Source organism: Sceloporus undulatus, chromosome 3, assembly GCF_019175285.1.
Source record: "Sceloporus undulatus isolate JIND9_A2432 ecotype Alabama chromosome 3, SceUnd_v1.1, whole genome shotgun sequence".
In the NCBI taxonomy this organism is placed as follows: Eukaryota; Metazoa; Chordata; class Lepidosauria; order Squamata; family Phrynosomatidae; genus Sceloporus; species Sceloporus undulatus.
The window spans coordinates 66,586,530-66,606,236 of record NC_056524.1 but is presented as its reverse complement, the minus strand read 5'-3'; the positions used below and the strand labels follow the sequence as shown (position 1 = coordinate 66,606,236).

Genomic DNA, 19,707 nt, shown 5'->3' with positions numbered 1-19,707 from the left:
CCCCATAGCCAAGCATCCTCTGCTCCCCCCAGATGAAGACCCATAGGGCTCAGTGCTCTTTAAGCTCCGTTTTTGGATTGATTCCTATGGGGAAAGAGGAGAGAGGGAGAGATGGCAGGACAACCCCATAGCCAAGCATCCTCTGCTCCCCCCAGATGAAGACCCATAGGGCTCACTGCTCTTTTAAAACTCCGTTTTTGGATTGATTCCTATGGGGAAGGGAGGTGAGGGATTTCAGTAAGCCAAGCCTCCCTTTTCCCTCTTTCCTGGGGGCGGCGCCTCTCCCGAGCCGTCCAACCACTGAGTGGCGACGTCATCAGAAGACAGCCCACAAAACGTAATACAGCAAACCGTTCTGAGAACGGTTTCAAGAAAAAAGGAATCGCAGTGCGGTAAACTGCCGTTCTGATCCCGTTCTGATCACGTTTTGATTTCTAATGCGGTAATATCCGTTCCAGGAACGTTCTCATCACGTGATGAGATGGAACGTTCTCAGAACGCAGTGCGATAATCTCCCTAGTGCGAGCCCTCAGGAGGCTTAAATTAAACAAGCTACCATCAGTATGGTCGCGTATATAAATGCCGCCATCTTCTTTGAGATCTGCCATAGCCCTTTGGACCATCATGCTGAAGAAGATTGGGCTCTCTAGTCATATGGCAACCATCCTAGGAGAAGGAAAACTCTAATCTCAAACTCAGGCAGATGGTGCTCATCTAACCCTGTAAAGTCAACCATCTAAGAGAAGGAAACTCTAAGTAAAACTTAGTAAGATTCACAATAATAGGTGCCAGCCTGCACATTACATGTATATGCTTGTAATAAAAGTCCATAGATGCTTTATTTATTAACTCTCAGATTCAATCAATACAATAAGTTGATGAACCTGATGGTATCCAGCTCTGGGTATGTGTCTATGGAGTTTATCAGACAAGGGAAATTGGAAGTATAATTCAATGGCAATCCGAACGCAATCATGGGGTTTTACATTATTGCGTGATAGACTACTACACGCAATTTTGGGCAATGGGAAGTCAGTCCGAACGCAATCATGGGGTTTCACATTATTGTATGAGAGGTGATCGCATGCAATTTCGGGCAATGGCAAGCTATTTTTGGGCAATGGGAAGTCAGTCCGAACACAATTCGAATTCACGTAAATTCGCTGAACTAGTGAATTCATGTGAATGCGTTCTGGCCCCACTTTCTTTTCATTTGAAATTAAGAGAAATTCCTCCCGTGTGATAAATTACTATGTATGTAGTAAAACAGAGAGGAGAGATTTGGAGTAGAAAATGTCTTGTCAAAAAATAGTTTTGTACCTGCCTGTCATTTCTTGGGTCTCCTGCACTCTCCTAAAGCCATTTAATGTTTGTTTGTTTGTTTTTAATTACATTAGTTATAAACCACTTTGCAACATATAGTTCTCAGTCTGCTTTACCTTATAAACTTAACAAATTAATAAACAATTAGAGACAATACAGGAACAAAACAACACCAAGTAAAATCAAAAGCTCATACAACAAAGAACGGGGAAAAAAAGTTAAAGCCAATCTTAAAAGCTACATCATTAAGTACGTTAAAGCCCTTTCCTGGTCCTGAAAAAAACATTAAACTAGAAACTAGGTGGACTTCTCTGAGGTCCTCTTTCCACAACTAACCATCTAGACATTTATTTCCCTTAGAGTACTGCCACTCATGGAGCCAATGTGGCATAGTGCTTTGAGTGTTAGACTACAACTCTGTAGACCAGGGTTTTAGTCCCAGCTTGGCCATGAAACTCACTGAGTGACCTTAGGCAAGTCACACACTCTCAGCCTCAGAGGAAGGCAATGGACAAATCTTGTCAAGAAAACCCCATGGGTTCATTTTAGGGTTGCCATAAGTCGGAAATGACTTCAAGGCACACAACACACACTGCTGCCCGCTAGCAAGGCTCTTGAATAGCTGGGACCTGATAGGCACACATGGGAGCAAACTTCCAAATACTGAGGTCCAAAGCCATCATGGGATTACAGGCCAAAATCTATGGCTGACCTACAGTCACGAACTCCTGAGGCTGTAAAAACTAACAATAAACAATAAACCCCCATTCAGTAACATCACTAAGAGGGTGCGGGGGATGTGGACCACACTGAGTGACACCCCAGAATGAGGGTGACACCCGAGAAGAGAGGGTGATACCCACTTGGTCCCCAGCCCCTTGCAGAGCCTTCCTGGGCCCTTGGGTGTCATGTCCGGGCCGCCGTGAGGCCTTGCATATATTGTCCAGGTTGCTGCAAGGCCTTGAGCGACCTGTCCAGGCCACTGTAAGGCCTTGGGCTTTCCATATTGATTTTTACAGACTAACACGACTATATCTTTGAATTCTACCATACTGAAATTAATGATTTTTGCAGAAAAATACATAGGACTATATCCTCTGTAAAACTGAAATTGGCTGGACTTTTACGTACTTGGGAATAAACATACTGATTGGTAGGCACGACTTCCAAAGATATATAGGCACTGGGGAAAGCTGCAAATCTAGCAGGTTTACAATGCAATCCTATATTATCTACTCTGATGTAAGCATTTTTAAATCAAATAGATCTCACTGCATCCACACTGAAGGAAAAATCCGGTTTGATACTGTTTTAATTGCCATGGTTCAATGCTATGGAATCCTGGGATTTGCAGTTTGTTGTCTGGTGCCACAACAACCTCTGTTGCCACAACAAACTGCAAATCCCACAACTCCACAGTACTGAGCCATGGCACTTAAAGTGATATCAAACCGGATTATTTCTGCACTGCAGATGCAATTAGGGAACTGTGTACTTAACTGTAGCGAAGCCCATTTGTGAGTAAACTCTACTGAAACTACAGCCAAAGAAGCATCGTTTTATGGGACTGCTTTGCCAAATACCCAGCTCTTATAGCAGTCCCATAAAACGATGCTTCTTTGGCTGTAGTTTCAGTAGAATGTATATATACCTACATACATATAATTATGAAGGAAGTTCCTGGAAATTATTAAAATGATGCAAAGGGAATAAAATATACTTTTACTCTTCTCTCTTTACTGTGCATTGTGCAATTTGATCCTATCCCAATTCACCAAAATTATGTCCCACAGAACAGAGGAATTTAAAACCCAGTCCAGTAGTTTGCATTGTAAATCATTTTTAAAGCTGCAAAACGGTTTTAAAATAGCAGTCTAAAAAAAAGAGAAGAGGAAATTGCTTTAAGCCTCTCCCAATGTCATTTTCCATTACATTTCCAGCTCTTTTTCCATCCCATTTACAAATAACCCTTGCAATGGCCTGCATTTCATGATTTGAAAGCTACCTACCTTTTACAAACAAGCAGCCATTGAAAGAGAGGGGAAAGGCTACAGACTACAACTCCCAGAGTCCTTTGGGCTTCAAAGCCCAACATCAGCCACACGTCATCAGTTAGAAGTAACCTCTTCAGCGCTGGATCCTGGCAGTTAGAGTGGTGTCAAACTGAATTATTTCTCCAGTGTAGATGCACCCAACTCTTTGGACCAGAAATGATGCCAGTTATTCTGCAGCACATTTCTTGCTGCTAGAAGGATGCTAATGGGTTAATAACATAAGGAAAAGATTCCCTTTAAACAGATTTCTTTTCTCTTGGTTGTTAATATACCATTGCTAGACAAGGGAGATTGTAAAAATTATGTAAATTGGGGGTAGTTTACAATGAAATCAATCCTATACAATTTCTATACAAGGATGTAAAGTCTCAGTAAATTCACTGCTTACTCCCAAGTAAGTGGACATAAGACTCCAGCCTCAGTCTCTTTTTTGAATGGAAAAAGCTGAGATCTGTATTCTAATATAGTAATGCCCAGAATGACCGGGTGTCCTCCTTTGCCAGGACGTGTCCTACATTTCAGCCTTTTGTCCTGGAGGAACTCCAAAATGTCCTCCATTTTGAGCATGACTATGAAGTATGAATTCATATTAATATAAGTGCTTTTAATTTAGCTTTTCTTTGGTAATGTTCTACATTTTTCTTGAATGTCCTACATTTGGCAGTGCCTTGTCCTCCTTTGTGGTTAGGACATCTGGTCACCCTGAGTAATGCCAAGTCCATATACCAAATAATATTAATAAGGCACCGTTGTTGTTGTTGTTGTTGTTGTTGTTGTGTGCCTTCAAGTCATTTTCACTTATGGCAACCTTAAGGCCATATCAATGGGTTTTCTTGGCAATTTTCTTCAGAGCAGGGTTGCCTTCTTCTGAGGCTGAGAGAGCGTGACTTGCCCAAGGTCCCCAGGTGGGTTTACATTGCTGAGCTGGGATTCAAACCCTGGTCTCCAGAGTCACTGTCCAACAGTCAGACTACTACACCATGCTGGCTGTATATAAGGCGCCTAGTAAATAATAATAATAATAATAATAATAATAATAATAATAATAATTCCAAATGTACTGTTGAAATCAGCAAGAGAAGGTGGCTGAAATTAAATTGATAGTAGAGTGGTTTGAGTGTTGGACTCAGACTCTGGGAGACCAGGGTTCAAATCCCCACTTGGCCAAGGGAACCCTGGACAGTGTAGTCATTCTCAGCCTCCAATGGAGGCAATGGCAAACATTCTCAACTACTCTTGTCAAGAACGCCCTGTGATATGTTCACCTTACAGTTGCTGTAAGTCAAAAACTATTTCAAGGCACATATCACGCACGCACATACAATTGTGAACAAATATTAAGGATAATAATGCATGTTTGCAGGGATTTGCTTGGGTGGTGAAGATTTGTCTTCCAGAATATTAAATGGTTTTTGAGAAAGTGGATTTGAAGAACCTATTCCATCTTTTGACCCTAACAAAAGCTTTGCTGTTAGGCTTATGGCAACCCTATGAATGAGATCCCAAATCCACAAAACAGTGATACATTTTATTGGCACAACCAAAATGCACAAAATAAATAAATAAATAAAAGCTTTCAAAACTCCACTGGCTTCTTCATCAAGCAAAAGTGTTAAAAATCATACAGGAGGGGGGAAAATTCAATGTTAATCACAGGCCTGAATGTTGTCAAGAATTTCATCCTGGACTTTAAAATGCTTTCTCTCCCAGTATCATATGGCCAGAAGGAGGAGTGTCCTGCCTACACAGATATCCCTCCAAACCATTTCAACTCAAAGAACATCTTGACAAAATGCAGGCCTATGACTTAACATGATCTTTTTTTTTCTCCTGTAAAATTTTTAACACCTTTGCCTAATGTGGAAGCCAGTGGAACATTTTTTCTGGGCTGGAAACAGGAAAGATCCTGTTTCAAACAAGAGCTTTCTGGATTGCAAAGTCAAACTTCTCTTTCAAACAAAACATTCTCAGTTTGCAAACCAGAGTTCCTTGACATTCAAAATCTTTCCAGTCTGAAAACCAGAGCTTATAATGCATGCAAACTGTAAAAATTTGCAGGCCAGGTGTGGAAACCCTGAGCTGCTTCTTATTTAGAAGAACCTAGAATATATGGTGTTTGTCATTGCTGTTGTTACTTAGTTATGATTTGGGTGTTTGTGTGGGTGATATTAAAGAAGACCTAACATCTAGGGAATATATAAATAAATAAAACAAGAATATCTTCATTTAAACATTTTTATTATTTCAGGTTTCATTATCTTTAGGTGATAAATATCCCAGAAAGAGTTACAGAAGGTCATTAAAGCCAATATTTCATTAAGATAGTGGACTGTTTAAAGAGATGGTGATATTGGCACTTCATTTCTTCTATGCATAGGACAGTTGTTTCTAGTGACCACCTGTGGGGGGAAGAGATTACCCAGGTCTAGCTTAGTAAAGCAGCATTTAGTAGAAAAGATGAGTTCATCTCACTGGTTTCTTCTTCCTCTTCTACCCATGTATTAGGTAAGTGAGGAGGAGGACGAGGAAGAGGAAAATGAAGAAGGTAAAGCTGGTTGAAATGATTCTTGTGATAGCTGGCTATGTCTCCTAAGTCATTTAGTAAAGAAGTCGAAGTATGTTCTCCCTAGCAATCTGCACTTTGTTATCCACCCTTCAAAAGATTTTCAAGATTACTACTGCGTGTAATTTTAAAATACAAAATAGAAACTGCTTTATGTAGTTATATAGATTTCAAAATCCTTGCTTAGTGGTTTTTATCTCTCTCTGGCTTAATCCAGTCCACAGAAATCTCACTCTCTTCTTTCATTTCCACCTTAATCATAATTTAGACATCAAGTTAGTCTTCTCTCCCCCACTCCATACTGTTTCTCACAACTTGAATTTTGTAACGTCTAGAGCTCTTGAAAGCGTTCCCCACAATTTGGTGGATATTTAAACCTTTAACTTTAAATTTATGTCTGTACTTCTTCATTCAGATTGTGGTGATTTCTTCCATAGATCAAGTAGGCCTGGGGCTAAACTTTGTTTTTTGCCCCAATATTTTCATGGATAGTGGCTTTAAGATCATCTTGGAGCATAATCTGACTTTTGATCTTTTCATCCCAGTCATCAACAATGTATTGGTGATAAGGGTCGTTGGAATGCTCTCGCCTCTTTGATTTCACAGTGCTCACTAAGATTGCCACAATAATGAAGGAGAAGATGCCAATCATTACCATGAGATACAGAATGACATAATCTAGATTTTCAGCATCAAGTCTCCCTTGCAGTTTATCTTCGTCAATCGTCGTATTTCTTCGCCAATTGTTCATATACTTAATGAATGTCTTCTTAAAGATATCTTCCAGAGCCCAGGTGAAGTTCTGTAAAGTAGCCATATTCAACAAACTGTCATTCAAAAGGGAAGGAAAAGATATTGGTTATCAGTGTTTGAAAGAACCACCAATGCAAAATTATTTGGAGAGAGGATATATGAAATTTGCTTGCAATACAAGAAAGCACAGAGAGAATACAGTATTCTCTGTAGATAAAGCCAATGTGATGAAGTGGACAGAAACAACTCTGTGATGGTCAGACTACAGTTACCAAAATGTGTTCTATTTAAGTTCAGGGTACTTTTAGCAACAGAAAAATGGTTAGGTTACACCAGACTTTGGCAGACAGCTGTGCCCAGAGCTCAGTAAGATATAGTTCATTTTCATTCTTTAAAGCTAAAATGCATGAGGATGGCCTAGTTGTGATGAGAAAGCCTAAGGGTAAACAATAATGTGAAAGCCAGAAACAGGCACATGTATATACTCTCTTAGCAAATTTAAGAGATAGACATAAAATAGGAGGCTCATGACAGATTCACTTATCAGTATGTCAGATGTTGACTCAACATGAATTCAGAAGAACAGCCTACAGAATAAAATCTATACTATATTGGTGTAGAAAAGGTGACAAAAGCATGCACAAAAGCATAACTGATGAGCAAGATTTTCGTACAGTATTTCATCTTTAATCCATGAGTGTGGTGATAGACTGTAAACTAGTACAGTACAAGCATACATCACTTAATAAAACCTTTGACAAACAAGCTCCTTTTTACAAAGTCTTTTTATAACTGTCCAGACCATCTTTTTTCCTTGTCCACTGTCTAGCTGGAAGGTTTTCAGGAGTATTGGCACTGGGAACAAGGGCTGGAGAAATACAGATTTTCAGTGTGAGGTTGCAGCAGCATATCTGCAGTGTACAACACAATGAAGCTGGGAAAAATGGGATTTTACTATAGCCAATCCTACAGTAGCTGTGTGTACCTGCCTAAAACAGGCAAGGTAACAGAAGCTTCCTCCAGAATTCCTTACTAAGCATGCATAAAGCTCTGCCAGTATGGTAAATAAGGAGAGAGAATATTTAGATCTATAAATATGGCTCCCAAATGGAAATCATGAGAAAGGTGGTGAACATAAAAGTTTTCCCCTGTCTGAATTTTTGAAGAAGCATATAAGTGGTATCTAGAAGGTTGAAAATGTTTTTGTTTACTTATGAAAGATTTACTTTAGCTGGTTGTTTCATTGCACATGGATATACTGTTAGTTAGGAATAAATAAGTTTTGCTGAAACTTATTGAACTGCTTCTCTTTTTTGTCCTTTTTTTGTCCTGTTTCTTCTATGGCTGTTGCCAAACCACTTTAATTGTCATGGTTTCAGCGTATGGAAACCTGGAATTTGTAGTTTATTGTAGCACTAGAGCTCTTTCACTAACAAGGCTAAATATCTCACAAAACTGTGAATCCCAAAATTCCATAGCATTGAGCCATACCAGATAAAGCCATGTCAAACTGCATTAATTCTACAGTGTAAATGTAGAAAGAAGGATGGATATATATGAATTAATAACAACAAGATCTTATTTATTAGGCTGGATCCTGACAGGCAGGCATAGTCACATTTAAAATAGGCCCATTGAAACCAGTGGGATGTAAGTCAGACATGTTTAATTTAAAGTCCCATTGATGTCAGTGGGTCACCTCTAACTGTGACCAAAACTGGATCCAACCTGTTTGTTCAGTTCTGTGGTTAGCTGTCTTGTACATTTTGTTTTCACATCTCAAAATACTGCTTATTTTACATCAGTTACATACAATCTACTCAATTCTGAATCTTTTAGGAATTGTTTAAAGAAATTAGGCATTGCTACCAGAAACTTACCTCCTTATGCTCTTGTATAAAGAAATTCACAGCAACAAAGAGTATACATGAACACTCTTGCCTCGAACACGGAAACCATCAGGTACAAGAAAATTCCACCTTCTGCTGCTGAATAATTGCCTGGCAGAGAGCTATCTTTGTATTCTTACACTTAATCTGACAGGCTAGTTAAATATTGGCTGACACTCAACAGGTAACCTTGATGCTTGGAAGGGTATATAAAACACTTTTTGGACCTGTAAATCATTGTAATATAAAACTTAAAAGGTACAGTCACGTGGGGTTTGCTATCCTCAGTTATTCTGTATGAATCATTTTTTCCCCCATAAGCCAATAATGATGGTATGGTTTGACACTTAAATTGTTGCCTACTTGCTCTTCAGTAGGAGTGAAAAACCAGTTTGGAAAAATAGGAAATAGGACCACTTTGTGTGTGATATGATACAGGAACAGTGGATTTTAAAATTGGCTGAGCCCGTTGAACTAAACTCAGTTGAGTTTAGAATTCAAAGACATGGCTATGTTAGTCTGGAAAGAGATCTAGTTATTATGCAAAAGGATCTTGTAGCACCTTTGAGACTAACTGAGAGAAATGGCTTGGGCTCAGAGTACTTGGAGAACCGCCTCTCTCCATACAATCCGCCCGCACTCTCAGGTCAGGTGGGAAAAAACTTCTGAGTGTTACCAAGACGAGATACGCAATGACTGCGCAAAGGGCCTTTTCTGTTGTGGCCCCGCAGCTTTGGAACGCTCTCCCTGAGGAGCTCCGTTTAGCCCCCTCCCTGGAGTCATTCAAGAAAAACCTAAAGACCTACTTATTTTGTCAAGCCTTCCCCCACATGTCCTGATTGTTTTTTCTCCTGTGTATTGTGTATCGTATTTTTAGACTTTCATTGATTTTGATTGGATTTAACAACGGATTTTAATGATGTATAGTAGTGTATGGTTTTATATGAGGAATTTTTTGCTGTTAATTCTTATTTATAATCTGTAACTTGTCCTGTAATGTATTTTTACTATTGTTTGTAAACCATCGTGATCGCAGGAATGGCGGTATATAAATAAAATTTCAATCAATCAATCAATCAAAAACTGAGAGAAAGAAGTTGGTAGCATAACCTTCATCAGATGCATGGAGTGGAGTGCTTAGGAGCAGATCATTATAGCTTATGAATGAGCAGGTTGTATGGGTGAATAGCAATTGAAATGCAACCATTGTGGATATGATGATGAAATGAAAAGTTCAGTTTTAACAGTGGTCATTGGGGGACAAACACAGAAGGAAAGAGTGTAGATAGCCAAGGTGTGTAGATAACCATATGAATGGTGGAGGGAGTTATTGGAATGCAGTGTGATGCTGCCTGAGAACCAGAAAGGAGATGTGATAAACTGGCTAAAAGAGCAGTCATAAGGCTGAGATGTTAACTAGTGTTATAAGTATGCCACAAAATCATTGTCTCTGTTCAACTGGAGTTCATGAATGTATTCCATTTATATTGTTTTTCTTCCCAATCATCCTTTGTAGGTTTTGTTCAAGAACTGCTGTTCTGAGGTCTGCGATGGAATGCCCAGGAAGACTGAAGTGTTCTGCAACCAATTTTTGTCTATTCCCATTCCTAACATATGATTTATGTTCATTTATCTTCTGATGCAAAGACTAGCCTGTTTGTCCACTATAGAGTGCTAAAGGGCATTTTTTACAGAGGAAGGTATATATCACATCAGAGGATGAGCAAGTGAAAGTACCTCTAATATTGTGGGTCATGTGATTAGGTCCTGAGATGACATTTCCTGAGTAGATGTGTAGGCAGAGTTGGCATCGGGCTTTGTGACAAAGTCTTGTACCTGCCTCCCCAATCCATGTTGTGTGCTCTTCTGTAGGTAATAACTGTTTGAGATTGGGAAGCTGACTGTTGGCAAGTACAGTGGTATCCCGGGATACGAATTACCCAGCTTACGAATTTTTCGGGATACGAAAAAATCCCATAGGGATTTATTGTTTCGGCTTACGAAGGTTTTTTCGGGTTACGAAAAAACCTCGGCGCTATTTCGCCACCGGAGGGCAGCAGAGAGCTATTTTTTTCCATTAGCGCCTATGGCAATTCAGGTTACGAAGGTTTTTCGGGTTACGAAATTAGCCGCGGAACGAATTAATTTCGTAACCCGAGGTACCACTGTAAAGGCCTTCCACCAAGAGCTCTTGAGATGGTAGCATTGTTTTTCCAAATAGGTTGTAATTCATTAATGATATGTCTGAGTAGTCTCGGTTGGGAGGTGTATGTACTGTCATTTCCTATGTTTAGTCTGTTCTGTAATAGGTTAAGTCTGGGTACAAGTCTTCCCCTGTTGAATACTGTAGTTGAATACTTCCCCTGTAGATACTGTAGCCTGAGTTTGGCATCCCTGTTGTGTGGGTCTGAGCAGATGCAATTGTATCAGAGGGCTTGGCTGTAAACTATGGATTTGGTAGTGTGTTTAGGGTGGAAACTGGAGGTATGTAAGTATGTGTAGCAGTCAGTAGCTTTGCAATATAGGCCCAGGACAGACATGCCCTTTGTGGCATGGCGGCAGCACAACTAGAGTTAGGGTCCGCACGACAACCACACAGTCCCTAACCCTAGCACATACTAGCGGCACTGTAATGGCGGCACCCCGTGTAGACAGGTGCCACCATTATGACGTAACAGATGCATAGTGTCTGCACATCGCGCAGCACCAGTTATGTCACGAGTGTGCCATTGGAGCACTCGCGATGTAACTATGGCGGTGGAAAAAGAACCTGGTTTCTCCGGGTTCTTTTTCTTCCTGAGGGAAGCCGTGTAGTTTGGTGGCTGTGACTTCCCTCCGGAGAAAATTAGGCCGCCACCAGCCCAGACTTACCAACAGGTATGTACCAGGCCATAGTGTGGTATTTAGATGTCCAGTGTACAGTGGTGCCTCGGGTTACGAAATTAATTCGTTCCGCGGCTAATTTCGTAACCCGAAAAGCCTTCGTAAGCCGAAAACCCATAGGTGCTAATGGGGAAAAAAGCCGCGGCTCTGCCGCGGCTCCATTTAAAACAGCGCCGGAGTTTTTTCGTAACCCGAAAAAACTTTCGTAACCCGAAACAATAAATCCCTATGGGATTTATTCGTATCCCGAAAAATTCGTAAGCTGGGTATTTCGTATCCCGAGGTACCACTGTATAGCTTTGTTCTGTAAATCAGAAAATAATGCTAATTTTTATGAAGGGCACTTGACAGATATAGGCCTGATTTAAACGGGCCTTTGCACCGCCCTCGTCACGTGCTAGGGGTTGGCCGAGGATGTAGCGTCCATACCAGCCTCACCCCTAGCATGTGACGGGGGTGTAAAAATGGCGGCACCCTGTACACATGGGTGCTGCCATTTTGACGCGACGGACACATAGCATCCACACATCCCGGCGCCTTTGTGACGCTGCAAGTGCGCCATTGGCACCTTGCGGCATCACAAAGGTATCACAAGAAGAACCCGCTTTTTGCAGGTTCTTTTTGTTCTGCGTCAGAGATGTGCGGTTTGTCCGCTGCGCTCCCTCACAGAGCAAACCAGGGCGGCCATAGTTTGCAAAGGAAAGAAAGAAAGAAACTTTCCTTACCACATCTAAAGAAATGGGTTGTAGTCAACAAATGCTTCTGCTGAAATAAGTTGGTTGGTATTAAAGTTGCGGTATCTCTCCTTTTGTGGGACACAGTGGTTCAGTGGTTAAGATGCTGACTCTGACCATTGCAAGATCAGCATGTTGGCAGTTCAAGGCCCAGGTGCTACGTGATGGAGTGAGCTCCCATCACTAGTCCCAGCTCCTGCCAGCCTTGAAGTCCAAATGCATGTAAAAGTGAAAGTAGATAAATAGGTGGGAAGGTATCAGCATTCTGTGCAATCATGCTGGCCACATGATCACAGAGTTGGCTGACAATGCTGGCTCTTTGGCTTAGTAACGGAGATGAGCACTGCCTCCTACAGTTGGACACAACTAGACAATCTTGTTAAGGGAAAAATCTTTACCTTTATTTTTCCTTTCCCCTCCCACCTTTTTGCCTTACTTCTTTTTCAAAGACTTTCTCCTAATTACATAAACTAAAATGCTGGTGGTCACAGCTAAAGAGGTTGCTGAATACAGGATAAATGGATTCAAGGTGGCCCCTGTTAGGCAAATGTTGGCCTACTTGCTGTTGAATTTGTCACTTCTTAGGAAACGACCAGCTCCTCAAAGATAAAATCTAAGGCCACGTTGTTGTTGTTGTTGCTGCTGCTGCTGCTGTTGTTGTTGTTGCTGCTGTGTGCCTCATTTCCATCTTATGGCAATCCTAAGGCAAACCTCCTAAGGCCACTTATTCTATAGACAAGATAGATTTTATATGTTTACTGCAGAAAGCCCTAGAAGAACCTGGCTACTCTCACAAAGCTCTTCTGGATGGAACTATTCCCACTAACTGAGAACACTCAAGGGAAGCAGTCATTTATATACCATAAATACCAGTTGAGCACCCAGCCTTGCTGAGGAAAGGAGAAGGAGTCTGAGGACAGAAGGAGTCTATTCGAAGATGTTAGGGTTCTTACCCAAAGCTTGGAAAAAGGTGGAGTGTGGGACTACAATTAAAATAATTTTAAGGGAATTATAGTCCAAAAAAGTAGTTTTCCCATGCTCTTCTGCCACCTATCCAAAGTTACATAATTTGCACTACCAGTTTACTCGTAATACATGTATAGGTATTTCTCAACCAGTATTTGGAAAAGGCTCTACTTTATTCAGTGATTGGAAAGCTCTGTGGAACAATCTTGTCACCATTTTCCAACCCAGAGAAAGAAGAAGAGACAACAAAATTGTGTGAACAGAGTAAGACGACTTCCCCCACTTTGGAGAGCGACTTTATCCTTTGTGAAGGTTGCCAGGCTTTTCACACACCAGTACAATGAAGTGGAATTGACAGCTGCCTCTCAAAAGCAAGTGTCAACCATACTCAGAACAGCAGGCCTTCATCTCTGGCCATTTCATTGTGCTCCATGGTTGGTTTGTTGTAAGCGCATCTGGTGCCAGTTTTTCTCAGTCACTGTAAGTGGGAAGAGCAGGTGCCAGCCATCCTCAAAATACAATGACTGCAGAGCATTTGGTATGCAGCAAAATGGCCCCAGATGAAGGTTTGTCTGTTGCAGACAGAGCTGGCTCTCACTCTTCCTGCTCTCAGACCCCAGGCAACTTGAGGCAAAGGGCATATGAGACAAAAGTCTGCCTGGAGATAAAGTAGAATAGCAATGCCATGGTAGCTGCAATCCCACCAATTGAACCCCTAGTATTTGTTAGGTAAGTCTAGATTACTGCATACCAAATGTTCAAGGGTTGGACAGGGCCGCGCAGTCATGGCACAGCTGGCACAAACTAGGGTTCTGGAACGTGCATTTGCTGCACACTCCAGAACCCTAGAATTGGCGCTGGCACTCCATGGAGATATGACCTGGGCCATTGTTAAATCTAGCAATTTATCAGTTAAAGCACTGGAGAACAGCTTAAAACCCCTGGGCCAAATTATTCAACCCCAAACACTTTGATAAGAAGCCATATTTTAACCTGGCATTGGAAAGAAGCCAGTGATGGTGCTGGTTAGGCCTTCAAAGGCATTCCATCATCATCGTCGTCGTCGTCGTCATCATCATCATCATCATCATCATCTCCTGCTTCTCCAACAGGATTAAAGCGGCTTACAATCACAATACAATTCATACAATATAAATAAATCCCACTATTCCCTCCTTCCTTACATATATAACCTAATACCAACATAACAATAATGAAATATAAGTTAAATAATGAAAACAATCATTGTTCCACAGCAGAGAAAGTGTGTGAAACATTCACACAACATTTTGCTTCCACTGGGAGTACAAAGAGGAAGGTCCTTCAGCAGACCTTAGTCTTCAGGCAGATGTATATGGGAATAGGCACTCCTTCATGTATCAAGGTCTCAGTTGAGGTTTTAGTGTCATCACAAGCACCTTGAGCTCCGTCCAGAAGCATATTTTGGTAGCCAAACAAAAATTACAGAAAGCTTTATTAGAAGCAAATTTTCACTGTCAGTTGTATTGAATTATGTTATTTTTCTTGGGCGCATGGATGTGGACTTTATTTCCTCCATGAAAAAAACAAGGAAAAATGGGTTGTATTATTGCTTTTCTCATGAAATCTGTGTTGCGTGTAATCTTTTAATGGCCTTCCTACCCAAGTGCAATTTAATAAAGAAAATCCATGCTTTGCATTTCCTTTTCACTTTGATTCTTTGCAGTGAGCTATATTGTTTGGGGTTACTTCCTCAAGAGATTAATTTAGAGAGAATAATTTAGTGCTGAACTCAGGATTTAGAGATGAGAAGGGAAAGATCTTCCAGCACCTAATTTTGGAATAGTTTATCCATCAGCTTTGATTCTGTACTGAGAAATCTAGTTCATTCTCTTCTTCTTCCTTTCTCTGTTATTTTCAATATTTCAGTGTCTTCACTGTCTACTTTTGAAGTTATGTAAGTAATATGTAGTCATTATTTTGTTGTCTTAATATTCAGCTGTAAACCTGCCTTTGCACTTTCTCCCTTGATTTTCTTCAATAATTTTCAAATTCTTTGTTATTTTCTGCTACTGCTATTGTGTCATCTGCATATCTTAAATTCTTGTTCCTTCTTCCAGTTTTCACACCTCCTTCCTCCAGCTCTAAACCTGCTTTCCATATGATATATTCAAGCATACAAGTTAAACAGATAGGGAAATAAAATGGAGCCTTGCCTGACTCACTGGCCAACTGGAAACCATTCTGTTTCTCTGTATTTTGTTCTAACAGTAGCCTCTCATACTGAATATGTATTGTGCAGCTTTGGACATTCCTTTCACCTGTGAACACATCAACAGATGAACGTTCATGTGGCTTGAGTCCACTTGTGTCACTAGCCACAGTCCTACTCATAGTTGTCCACTGCCCTTCCCCAGTAGCTCAATGAGTGCCTTCAAACCTGGGAGTTTCCTCTTCTGGCACTATCTCTTGTTTCATTTTGGATTGTTTCACGATAGGGTTTTCATGCTAAAAGACATTCAAATTGGGTTTTCCATGTCTCCTTCTGTGCAGTACTAACAAGTTCCACTGCCATTGTCTCAGAGATATCCTTCACCAGTGTCAACCCCATACGGTTGCTGCCCAGTAAGTGTTTGGCACATTTAGGGCTTTACTGTACAAGCCCTGTTCTCATCTCAGTCACAGTTGTCAGTGTAAACAGAATTATAACTGTAATCCCACATCACTGCAGGTCTTCTCAGTCACACGACTGCCACCATCATGCTTGCTTCCCGAGTTCCCCGTAATCCCACCTTTCTGCCCTATTCCAACCCAGGGTGCCTTCTGAGTGTTTTAATGTTATTTTGATTTAATTTTTTTCACTGTTTTGCACAACTCCAGAGATCTGCTACTGCTATTTGATTTTAAATAAAAAAATAAAAGATAATTGGGCTGTTTGGGAAGATGGGAGGGGGACAGGTGGAGAGGAGGGGACGGTGACACCACACGACTGTCAAAATTGACTGCCCCAGGAGCAGCATTTCACACCTGGGGACTTGTGCTATTGGCAGCTCATTGATGGGTTTCCTCCATCAGTGAAAAGGGATGTCTTAATAATGGTTGGGGGATGCAACTGCTCTGGGTCAGAGGCGGTGGTATGTGATAATTATCGTCAAAGCTTCCTTTTTCCAGCTATAATCACATTTTTAAAATCATGTGTAGTAATCTCCCTAGTCTGGCTCTTCAGCAAAAGCCTGTCTGACTTGGGGAATCCTACTAGCAGCACTGTTGCCATCAGCATAGCCTCTTGCCTCACAGGAGCATGCAATCCCACCGTCGCAGAAAGGTAGTACCATGGTGAGGAAAAGGAGAGAGGGATAGATAAATTGTTACCCTTACCCACTTCTCTGAGTGATGAAGAATTTAGGGTGAAGCATATACCAGGATTTGATTTCCTTTTCCCATTTCAGCCATGTCATTTAGGATGGGGCTGTTGCTGTAGTTGTTGCTGCCATTGTTGAAAAATAAGAAATCAGAATTCATTGCCAGTCTGCTTCAAATCACCCAGACATCTGCCAGTTGAATGATTCACATTGACCTTTTGGTCTCCTCTGCTCTAAAGATCATTCCCATTTTATGAGTCCTTTTGCCCTTTTAATGATTACCAAAGTGATAAAGTTGGCCAGAGCTACATTCCATTAAATAAACCTCAAATCTACCCCCCAAACTAATTAACTTTTATGGGTTGTCCCCAGCAGCTTCTGAGAATTTCACAATATACTCATTGTTATTTTTTCTCATAGAAGTATCTGGAAAAGGGTTTTTTTTAAAAAAGGAGTTGCAGCAATTTCAAGAATTGGGAAAAGTGACAAGACATGACACATCTTATGGATACATTAAATAAGGTTTCAGTCATTCCATAGTATGTGGTCTTTCTCTCTGTCTACTGCCATCCATCTTTCTTAGCATCATTGTCTTTTCTAATTATTCATTTTTCCTCATGATATGACTAAAGTACAACAGCTTCAATTTAAAACATTGTGGGGTCCAGAGAAAGTTTAGGCTTGATCTGTTCTAGAGCCCATTTTTTAGTCTTCTTGGCTCTCAATAATATTTTCAGTACTTTTCTCCAGAGCCATATCTCAGATGAACTAAATTTCTTCCTATCGGCTTTCTTCACTGTCCATCTCTCACAGCAGTACATAGGACGATATCACATGACTGAAATTGGAAGTATAATCCAGTGTCATCCTAACAGAATCATGCGTATTCATGTTATTGCGTGAAAGGTTACCACACACGATTGCTAGCAGTCCGAACACACTCCGAACGTAATCACGTGTGAATCCACAGTTAAGTAAATTCGGTGAACTAGCGAAGTCATAAACCCTGTTCCTAGGCACCTTCGCACTAAGTGCACTATTGTTTGGTGTGATGTACATGTCTCCTTTGGTCCTGGTTCCCCACCCCCCACCCCAATCTGGAAGGGGGAGCTCCCATGAAACCACACTGCAATTCTGCTTCAATTTTGCTTCCACTTGTCCTTCAGCATTGCTGAGGGGGGACTGCTGCCTGCTAATTATGAGGGATGGACTGGGAGCTATAGGATAACCATTATATTCACATTTTAACATGACAAGAGTGAATATATGCTCGTTTTAACATGAATAGAGCATGTTCTTTAAACCATTCTTCCCACCCACCCCTCCAATCTCTTTTGTAAATTGTGGGGTTCTTTGGTTCCTCTCCCTCACTCACCTAAACACACTATGTTCCAGTCATCTGGAGTCTCACTGAGCATGCACAAGGGTTCCAATTCGCAATTAAGAACCCACCGATGTGATGGCTTACTCAGCACAGAATCTAGGTCATGTTCGGGGAGGCCATTACAGCAAATTTAAGGTGTGATAAGTAATCACGTAATTGTGTGAATTTTCGAATTGCCCATGCTATGTTCTCTTTCGAAATTGAGAGTCTCCTGTCCCGTTTGATAAACTCCATGGTTATAGGGACTATAATGGTTTGGACAGTCCTCACTTTAGTGTTCAAAGTTATGTCTCGATTTTGTCCAGTTTTTTTCCAATCTCAGGGGTGGTTCAAAAAGTCTCAAAGGGGTGGCATGGAGCCACCCCTTCTTCAGCCGGATCGGGGCAGCAGCAACCTCACACCGCAGCCTTGATCCAGCCTTTCCAGGGTGCGGAAAGCATCTGCAAAAAGTGACTCCTTTTTGCACCCTGGAAAGGGCACCATAGCCACATTGCTGGGGTTTGGTAGCACTCCTTCAGTGCTGTGTTGTATGGATGCAGCAGCAGAGGAGCGCCATGATACTGCACACCATGTGGAGTGGCACGCAGCATCATGGCACCCTGGGGGCAGAGTCGGATGTGCGTCTTGTGGACACGACACCCTGACTCTGCCCCCAGGCCAGTCTTTCAGACTGGTCTGTACAAGGCCTTAGTCTTCTTCTGATTTCTTGGCTGCTATCTCCGCCCTGATCACTTTTTGAACCGACTTATGGGAACTCTTTGATTATTTCCATTTTCTCATTGTTTAGGATAGATTCTTGTTTGTTTTTTAATGTTCAGCATTAATCCAACCTTGGTATTTTCCTCCTTGTCTTCTTCAGTAATTGTTCCAGGTCTTTGTTTCTGCTAGTAGTATTGTGTTGTCTGCATATCTTAGGTTGTTAATGTTTCTTCCTCCTGTCTTCATTCATCCTGCCTCTGCGTCTAAGTCTGCTCTGTGTATGATGTTTTCTGCATATAGGCTGAATAAATAGGGTGATAGAATACAACCTTGCCTGACCTCTTTGCCATTTAGGAACCATTCTGTTTCTCTATATTCTGTTTAGATGTCAGCCTCTTATCTAGAGTACAGGTAACAGATGAGAACAATCAAATGCTGTGGCACTCACATTTCTCTAACCACAAGCCATAGCTTTTTGTGATCTATGCCGTCAAAGGCTTTGCTGTAGTCAATAAAGCACATGCAAATTTTCTTCTCAAATTCCCTGGTATGCTCCATTCTCCAACATATGTTTGCAATGTGATCCCTAGTGTCTCTTCCTTTCCTGAATCCAGCTTCCACCCCTGGGATTTCATGTTCCATATATGGTAAGAGCCTTTGCTGCAGAATTTTGTATATATGTGCCTATACTTCACAGTTACAGCAGTCTTGCATGACACCATCCACTGGATAAATGGGATCTATAGTTAGGAGAAGTACTGATAATTCTCTGCTAGAGAGCTCAAATCTTCTCAATGCACTATAGGACTAAAATCCCCTAGCAGAAAATTCTAAGTACCTCACCAAACTATAGATCCCAGGGTTCTATATCAGTTGGAACCATGACAGTGAAAGTATTAGACTGCTGTCAGGCACCACTAAACTCTGTTGTTTGTGCTGTGAAAGATTAACATGATTAACACACCGGACATTCTGAATCCATCATACAGTTACTTGTGCCAAAACTATAACTCAAAGTGTACCAAATCTCACCTTACCCTGACCATATACCTTGAAGCAATGTACCTTTTTGTATGGCCAATACTGGTAATAGTAGAGGTTTAGAAACTCCCCTGAGA

The 19,707-nt window shown here is 41.1% G+C and overlaps 2 protein-coding genes across 4 annotated transcripts in view; both read right to left on the bottom strand.

Annotated features, from left to right (window-relative positions):
* The window catches only part of SMIM11 (small integral membrane protein 11), a 45,346-nt gene extending 41,955 nt beyond the window's left edge, over positions 1-3,391 (bottom strand). The window contains exon 1 of the mRNA XM_042459314.1: positions 3,333-3,391. The gene's annotated coding sequence lies outside the window, so the exon portion shown is untranslated. The remainder of the gene's footprint in view (positions 1-3,332) is intronic.
* Positions 3,392-6,394: 3,003 nt separating this feature from the next.
* The window catches only part of KCNE2 (potassium voltage-gated channel subfamily E regulatory subunit 2), a 30,154-nt gene continuing 16,841 nt past the window's right edge, over positions 6,395-19,707 (bottom strand). Inside the window, exons 1-2 of one of the 3 annotated variants that reach the window (XM_042460041.1) lie at positions 16,523-16,625; positions 6,395-6,767 (exon numbers count right to left, since the gene is read on the bottom strand). In XM_042460041.1, the coding sequence (XP_042315975.1) occupies positions 6,395-6,767; positions 16,523-16,602 (453 nt within the window). In that variant the 5' untranslated portion in view covers positions 16,603-16,625. Of the gene's footprint in view, positions 6,768-8,573; positions 8,782-16,522; positions 16,626-19,707 lie in introns of those variants that run through there. The other 2 variants (XM_042460042.1, XM_042460043.1) reach the window with 2 other exon arrangements.